General features: G+C 59.6%; 1 protein-coding gene across 1 annotated transcript; it reads right to left on the reverse strand.

The window, feature by feature from the left end:
* Window positions 1–2671: 2671 nt before the first annotated feature.
* ANKRD63 (ankyrin repeat domain 63) lies at window positions 2672–3820 on the reverse strand (the record flags this gene model as incomplete). Its single annotated transcript, XM_081137195.1, has 1 exon — window positions 2672–3820. One exon carries the CDS (start codon window positions 3818–3820, stop codon window positions 2672–2674), a length of 1149 nt encoding a protein of 382 aa, XP_080993321.1.
* Between the last annotated feature and the right edge of the window lie 4791 nt (window positions 3821–8611).

Consider the following 8611-nt stretch of genomic DNA (forward strand, 5'->3'; position numbering starts at 1 on the left):
ACAATTCAGTTCAGACAGGAAAGATCAGCTGTGGTTTTTTAGAAACATCACTTTCAGCCACCCAGCCCTTGGCAACTTCACGGAGAGCAACCCTCATGGTTGTTTACCCAATAAAGAGAGCCCAAGGTGACATTCAACCAGAAAGCCCCGTGTCAGTGACACTTGAAAAGATACAGCACCTTCAACACAATGTGCAACCCAGACCCCATGGTGTTTTGAAGAAGCCAAAATATTTGTATTCTTACACCATCAGAAACTTCATGAAAATTAAACACAATTGGAAAGGGAGTAAGTAAGCAAGCAAGGATCAGGAAAAAAGGAGTTTGCACTTGGGGTGTCCAATTACCCCCATCCCACCCCAGATCCTCTCCTTCTGGCTTTTCAGGAGCTTCTGTATTGTTTACCCACCACCCAGACAGTGGAACTAAGGGGAGGCAGGTGTTTGAGGAGAAAGGGGCGGGGGAAGGGCAAAACACCCCCAAAACAAAAGGAAAGCTCATCAGAAGAAAACAGTGCATAATCAGTAGGTCCCAAGGTTCAGAAATCATAAGGGAGGTCTGGGAGCTGCAGTTTTTCGGAAGACAGCAGGACCTCTCAGGACACAGAGCCTTAACTTGGAAGATCTTGGGGTCTTTCGTGAAGGGTCTGGGCTCCTGCTACTCCAAATGCAAATGTTTTGTTCATTGTCCCTCACTTCAATGCTGTGAAATGATTTCAAGTATCAGGATTTAATATACTACAAGAGTGTGAGGATTCCTTGGGTAAATGCACGCGGAGGGAGAAGTAGACAGCAGCGATCCCAAATAAAACCAGAAGTCCGAACTCCAAGCCAGGGTGCAGCGAAGAGAGCGCAGTGATGCCACCAGGGGGCACCAGAGATCAGGCCCAGTGTAGGGGTCCTAGCGGCCTCTGGGGCCTGAAAGGTGTAAGCGTTGGGGAGACGTCTGACATCTACCTCCACAAGACCCGCGCCTGACCACCCACCCCTCACCCGCAGGCCCAATTTCTCAGCACAGGTCATTCTCTTTCCGGGCAGTTCCCTTTGAGTTACTGGTGAGAAACCTTCCGTTCTGCAAAAACGAACAGGTTGATGTCTTGAAAAGACCCCTTTGCAGATGAAAAAGGGGTTCACAGAAAGAGCCCCCACACGCCGCCCCCTGGCGGGCTGGGCGCACGGATCCAAGTGCTAGCGCTTCCGCAGGGTCCTAAGACGCGCGATGCGCCAGGCCCGCTTAGTCGCCCCCTCGCTGGGGCGGGAGGGAGAGAGCGCCACCAGCCCGGGAAAGGGCTTTCAACCGCCTCTGCGGGTGCCTCTGACTCACTAATCTGCCCAGGAGGGAGCGGGGCTGGGCCTGCGGCCCACGCTCAGGGGCACAGGCAGGGGTCCTTGGTCTTGACCTCCAGCATCCATCATCCGCCCTGCCCTCCATTAACAGCCCAGCGAGAGGCAGGAGCGGGTGAACAGCCCCCTCCCAGCTCTCGCCGGAGTTTGATGTAATTTAAACCCAAGCCTGCGGCTCGTGTGGGCTTCCGACTCCCGCGCGCCGCCGTTTAACGTGGCAAACACTTCAGTCAATTATCCCCCTCGCGGAGCTTCTATTTAAAGAGACATTGTCAGGTTCTTAAGCCTCGGATCAGACCTGCTGCTTTCTGCTTCATGTACAAAGACTCAAAACACGAGCTCTTTGAGGATTGGAAGAAATGCAATTAAGCAAAACCTTCGCAACTGTTCCACCCTGCAGGAGCACCCACGTGTGGGACGGGGGAGCTGGGAGGCGGTGGGGCCGGGAGAAATGCTTAAGTCCTTTCCATTTCAGGCTTCTGAGAGTGAGAGGAAATGAGGCTGGGACAGGAGGAGTGAGACCTCAAAGATGGAACTCAAAATCTAGAGGAGCCTGGGGATGGGCTGGGTGGGCGCTGCCTGGGGCAATGAACACAGATTGCCAGTGGAGTGAATTCTGGGTGGGCCTGGGAAGGGGTCGAGGGAACTGGAATTATCCAGAAGCTGGTTCAAGGGACAACAAGCGTTCAACACCCTGGGCTCTGCCACTTCCAAAATAGGCTTTCATTGTCTTGAGGCAGGAGTTTCTAACCCCCAAAAATTTAACCTCCAGATTCTTTCCTAATCAGCTAATCCAGAAAGTCTCTGAGGCCCATCTCCTTGCTCCCCTTCTCCAACACTCAAGGAGTTGGGGAGCTTAGGTCCTGTGGCATTATTGTCAGCATCACTGGGAGAGGGGGTGGCTAGGCCCTTTTCCTATAGGTCCAGTCTTCTCTGTGCCTGGCTGCCTGGGTGTGGGGAAACCTGACAATGGGAAGGAGATGGGGCAGGAGCCAGCCAGGCTCAGGACTGAGCCTTAGGATGGAGGAAAGGGGGTCCAGCTTCCCGGAAGGCTGCAGCTCATGGAACCAGACTTCTACTCCTCCCCTTCCAGGACAGGAAAAGGCAGGCTGTAGGGAAGGTGAGACTTACGCAGGGGATACCAAAAATGCCAGCGAGCACAAAGAAGAAATAATAGGGGTTCCTTTCAGAGAGAAGGCCACTCATCTTGGCAGTAGGGACAGGTTCTGGGATCACAGGTGGGAGGGAAAGTGAGGACCTAGAAGAAAGAGAAATCCAGTGGAGCAGAGACAGGCAGGTGCAGGGAACAAGGCTCGTCCTCGACGCTGTTTACCGCAGATCGTGCAAAACCACGGCCTCCGTGCCTGCTTGCCAAGGCTGGGGCCCAGGCACGGAGTGCGGCACAGCGTTGGCCTCTAGCTCCGCGCCGCTCTCCGGCGCCGGTGCCTCCCCGACCAGGCTGGGGATGTCTGGAGCTGTGGAGCGTCGGCGCAAACCCAGGCGGCCGGAGCCGGGGCCGCCTTCGGGGTGAGGGCTGAGGCCGATGGGGGCTTGCGCCGAGGTCAGAGGCGCTCCCTCCAGCACCTCATGCGAACGCCACCGCCCGGTCCCCGAAGACTGGGGAGAGTGTGGTCGGGCCATCAGGGCTCCCGCCCGCAGTCGAGCTGCCTCCTCCTCGGTCACAGCACCCAGAGCCAGACTCATGCTCCGGCCCAGCTCGGGCCGCTCGCTCCCCTGCGCCCGGTGCCGACCCGAGCTCTTGCCCCCTGCGCCAGCCTCGCCGCCGTGACCGTGGCCGCCGGCCGCTCGCGCAAAGCGCGCCAAGAGAGGCCGCTGCAGGCGGCGGGGGCTCGGGCGGCGGCGCTCGGGGCTGGGCGCGGGAGCCGGACGACCAGGCGGGCTGTCGGAGTTGGAGCCCCGGGCCGCGGCGGCGGCGGCTGCACGGCCCCAGGGCCCCGTGAGGGCCTGCACGCAGGTTCCGTGGCCGCGGGCGGCGGCCAGCTGCAGCGCTGTGAGGCCCGCACGGTTAGTGCGGTCGAGGCGGAGGCCGAGGCGGCGGAAAGAGCGCACTAGGAACTCGAGCACCGCCCCATGGCCGCAGGCCGCCGCCCACATCACCGGGCTGTTGCCCGCCGAGTCGGCCGCCTCGGGGTCGCCGCTGAACTGCACCAGCAGCTGCACTGCGTCCAGGTGGCCACGCTCGCATGCCAGGCTCAGCGCCGTGCGGCCGCGCTCGTCCCGCAGGTTCACCGCCGCACCCTGCTCCAGCAGTAGTCGCACGAAGCGCGCGCGCAGCGCAGGGTCCGGCAGCCCCACGGCCACCATGAGCGGCGTGCGGCCCTGCTCCGCGCGACAGTCGATGATGCTTCGGTCCAGCGCATCCAGCACGAAGCGGGCCAGGTGCACTTTGCCCGCCTGCATGGCCTCCAGGAAGGTGCGGGTACCCGCTCGGGGACACAGGTCCTTGGGTTTGAGCATGGCACCGGCCGCCGCGCCCAGACGGCCCGGCCGCTCCGCACGGGGGCGCCCCTGTTCCCGTGCCCCGCCGGGTCTGGCCTCCGCCCGGGCTCTGGCGTGGCTCCCTCTCCGCGTGGGCGACTGCGGCCGAGGGTCCTGCGCTTCCCACTCCCGTGCCCCCACGGTTCCCGCTGCCCTGCCGCAACTGGGTCGCGCTCCTGGCGTCTCGCTGCTCTTTCCCTGGGCTTCCCGCCTGCCTGGAGGTGTAGGCTGCTTGCTCCTCCGCGCTCCCCGCCTGGCCCACCACGAGACGATTGAACCCAAGCTCTGCCCCCTCCTGACCCTTCCCGCTGTTTTCCCCGTGTCCGGCGACCCTCAGTCCCTCTGGCCTGGAGCCACGCCACTCACCCGCACCCCGGGCAGCCCCCGCTCCCTTGCTGAGACAGCGGCGCCTGCCTGGTGCGCCTGCCTCTAGCCCCGGCGGGGCGCGCCGCTCCTCGAGCTGCCAGCGCCGCTCCTCCGCCTCCTCCCCTCTCGCGGGGGCCGGGCCACGCCAGGGCGCTTGCTCCTTACTTGGGGGCTCAGCGGCACCGGAGCCACCGCCCACCTGGATACCTGGTTTTTAGCCGCCGGGGGTCTCCATGGCAATGGCTGCCCCGGGAGCGGGCTGAGCCGTCCAGGCAGAAAAGGACGGAGCGGGGGACACCGCCCCCGACCCCACACCTTCGTGGGCCTCGATGTGGGGGAGCGTCTCCTCCTCCTCGATCCCCTGGGGCTAGAGCGGCGGTTGCGGGACAGTGGCGGGGGCTGCTCGCTGTGGGCCACATGCACCCGGTCGGGCCAATCCAAAAGTCACAGTCTTTTCTCCCCGCCTCCTGCCCGGAGTCGGTGCCCTGGGCTCCTTAGAAACTAGCGGGACCTCGGGCCCGTCGGGGAAGACCAGAGGCTGACCCTAGCGGCCCGGGTGGAAGAAAATGGTACCCCATGAGAGCAGAACTGGACCCTACGCGAGCTAGGGTGGCTGCGAATGGCGGGCTGGGAGTAATTTGGAGGAAGGAGTAGCTGCGCTGCTCGCGGGCTGGGGGCGCTCAGTCTGGCTGGGAACTGCCACTCGAGGTGTAGCGAACCACGCACTCACAATTGTTCCTCCCGCACAGGCTCACTCGGAGTGGGGGTGGGAGGAGAGCGCGCTCGCCAATCTCAGACGTCTCCAACCCCTACAACGTGCCCGCCTGCCAGCTCTCGGCGGCTGAGACGCAGGCGGAGTGGGCGCCTTAGGATCCTGGAGTGCTGCAGCCGCGGCAGCAACTCCCCGACGCCGCCTCCTCGCTGCCTCGGGACCAGCAGCCATCCCAGAAGAGCAAAGATTGAGGGACACACGCAAGCTCCCCCACCCCCACTCGCCATCTCCCTCTTGAGCACAAAACCACCCCTAGACCACAAGGCTCTGACCTTGTCCACGCCCTGACCCCTCTGGATAGGGGGAGGAGAGCTGGAGTCAATGGGGTGTGGGAAAACCACCGCATTGAGTCTCTGGCGGGCTGCTCCAGGGGTGGCCCTGGGGGGCAGGGAGGCGCAGGCCTCGGGTGAGGAGAGTCAGGGCACCTCAGAGCCAAAGGGATGGGGGAGGGTTGGAATGGATCTTTGTAAAGTAAAATATGAATCAGGTGTCAACTACAGAATTTACTGAGACTTTTCGTGAGCCAAGCATTGTGTTTCCAGCTGTGGGAAATACAGAAGCAGAAGTTCAGTTCTGGATAGAAAAGACCTCCCCTCTCAAATGGGAAGACAGGACCAGCACATAAAAAGTGGAGGTTATCACCTGAGAGCTGAATACATCTGTTAAATACAAACCGAGACAGTCCTTAGAGGGAAAGTTGGAGCTATGGGGAGGAGAGGGCTCTGAAATCTTCTAAGGTTAGAGCTTCTGAGGTGGTCTTCAAGGAAGAGTGGGATGGGATCTGGCTGCTAAGAAACAAGGAGGACATTCCAGAGGGGGTCACTGAGGCAAGGGCAGGAAGGCAAGGAAAAACACCTTGAAGGGACAGTGTTGGGGACTGCTTTAAAGGGTCCCTTCCTATGAACAACTGGAAATCAAGGGGAGAGGAAAAGTGTCCTCAGCCTGGGCAGAGCAGTGACAAGAAGCTTTGTAGGAGGAGCTGACTGGGGAAAAGTATGGGGTGAGCAGAGGATTTGCCTCTAGGAAGAAGCTGGTGGGTGAGTGGCAAAGCGGACACATGGCCTTGCACCCTGAACTTCTTGCCTCTCTCTAGCTCCCAAACCCCAGGGATGCCCACCTGGCATGGGGCCCAGCCATGGAGCAGGTGCTCCCAGGCCGCTGTGTCCAGAGGGGGCATGTGAAGTATCTCTGCACACACTGTGAAGCCCCTTTTTCTTTTTGTATTTTTCCATCCCTCTGCTCAGGGTTCTGCCAGTTTTCTCTCATGGTGTCACAGAAAGGGCACAGTATTCGACATCAGAATTAAGTCCCAGCTTGAAGGCATTAACTAGCAGTCTGCCTCCAGGCCTGCATATCACCACCTGCAAAATGAAGCCGATAATACTACCCTGCCTGCTTCACGCAAGATCTTGCTAGAGAGTGTCAGGAAAAGAACTACACAATTATTCAGCATGCAAAAAGCCCAATCCCGCCCCCAGACCTGGGGGCCCCTCTTGGGTGTCACCCAGGGGTGGGTATAGACTCTCCAACCCCCATAAGGACTAGAAAGGGAATGCTACTCAGACAGCAGAAGACAGGCTTTTCTTCCCTTCGTGACTCAACATCCCTTTTCTCCACCATGAAGGAAATTGTTTTCTTCCCATCTTTCTCTGTTTTCAGGGTCAGGGGAGAGGGTATCCCTGGAATCTGTGTGCAGCAGGCCATCCTACACCCAGGCAGTGACGCCCCCCCAGACGGAGGAGAGAAGCAGCAGAAACACCGACTGGGCACCTGGTTGGTCCTAAACAGCCATACGCCCTGTCCTCTGAGCCTCCCTGAGACAACTCTGCCTCATTTATGTCCCTGTTGCCTGTGGAGTGCGGACGATGGAGACAGTTCTGTGGAAGAAGAGGAGCTGAGGTAGGTCCCCTTCAGGGCCTCTCCCTGGCCTGTGAGAGAGCCCCATGCTGGCTGCTCTTTGGAAGGAGTAGCCTGCTCCATTTCCCCCAGCTGGCCTTGCCAATCAGGCCAGATCTGTGTTGGGATGGGGGGGGGGGGGTAGGGCTCAGACCCTGGAGCCTTTACTCTGACTTCCCTGTGGGCTCAATATGTTCTGAACAGAAAAGAAATAGCAAAGCTGGAAGAAAAAAAAGAAAAAAAGCTGAGACTTTGCTGCAGAGGCACCAATAGCTCGAATTAGAAGCTGTCGCTTAGGGAGCTGAAGGCTGACAGGAGGTAGAGCCGAGGCAGGCAGGGGGCAGGCAGGCACTCCACTCTCCCCTCCCCTCCCACCAGCTGAGCCTCTCCCCCCGGAGGCCTCAGGCTGGCAAAAGGACTTCCTCCAAGAGGATGCTCAGGTCTGCAGTCTGTCACTCTGTCTGCAGTTGCCCCCCCCCCCAGGCCCTCTTCTTTCCTCCTCAAGTGTCACCAACCCCCTCACCCTGTCACGTTGCACCAGCTCAGCAGAGTTGGGCCTGGTGGCACGTGGCTGGGAGATCTAGAGAGCTTGGAGGTTACAGGGGGGAAGTGGGGAGCTGCAGGGGACTGGTGAGTCAACAGAGGACTCTGGCAACTGAATCAGCAGTGGGATTGGGAAGGGGGTAGGGACCCTTCTCTTTATGCAAAAAGTGAAACCGAGGCGTGACAAGGGGACAGGGAACCTTGGCCCAGCCCCATAGATACACATTGGAATGGAACCCAGGTGGCCTTCACCTGCCCAGAAGGCAACTCTTCCCCTGCACATCCCCTGACGCCAGAAATTAACTCATCTCCAGGGCCCAGAGACGATGGCATTTTCCCAGGGGCACCTTGCCCTTTTCTAGGAGAACAAAAAGCACGGAGGTGGGTACCTGGGCGTGGAAGCCTCCAGCTTGCTGTGCAGAGGCCTCTCTAGGAGGCAGGATTGCCTCTCCTTCCCCACTCCTGGACTTCCCAACTCCACACTAGGGGCCCAGATATTCTACCAGGCCTGGCTTAGAGGCAGGAGAAAGCAGCCCCTTCTTCCCCGAGGAGGGGAAGAGGAGGCTGCCCAGTGGGCTCTGTATGGTACTGGCTGGGGTTTATGCCCCCATGCCTAGGTCAGTGAGTTCCTCTAGGCCTGCGTTCTACCCTTGGACTGGGGGGCAGCTGGGGCAGCTGAGTGCCCAGCTGGAGGACTGAAGACAGGGCACTGCCCTCAGCTGTATCAATGACAGGCCTTATTCCTGTGAATGAGCAGGTCCTTAGCCTCACCCTGCAGCCAGGAACTCCTAGGATCCCAGAGGGATGGGGAAGGAGTGTGTGTGTGTGTGGGGGGGAGTCCTGTTTATTTTCCAAAGGCACAGGTGCTCACAGCTAATGGTATTTGCTGTAACTCTCTGAGAAGAAAACAACCTCTTCCCAGAATCGACCCCACCCCACCTCTCCCAAGCCAGTGCCTGTCCCCATTTGGGATTTGGGACCATGCTATAGATGCAGTGAATGACTGCCCACAAGCCTCTCTACAGCAAGTGCTGGGGTCAACCATATCCCACAGGGGCCTGAGAATGTGACCACTGTAAGTGTGCTTAAAGGGACTCAGGTGGCCTGAAGGTTTGCAACTCCCCCAAGAGAGTGGGGGGCACCTTTGCATAGGCTCTTCTGCTCCAGCCCTGAGGGTATAGACAAGGGCCACA

Source organism: Miniopterus schreibersii (assembly GCF_964146895.1).
Source record: "Miniopterus schreibersii genome assembly, chromosome: 1".
NCBI lineage: Eukaryota > Metazoa > Chordata > Mammalia > Chiroptera > Miniopteridae > Miniopterus > Miniopterus schreibersii.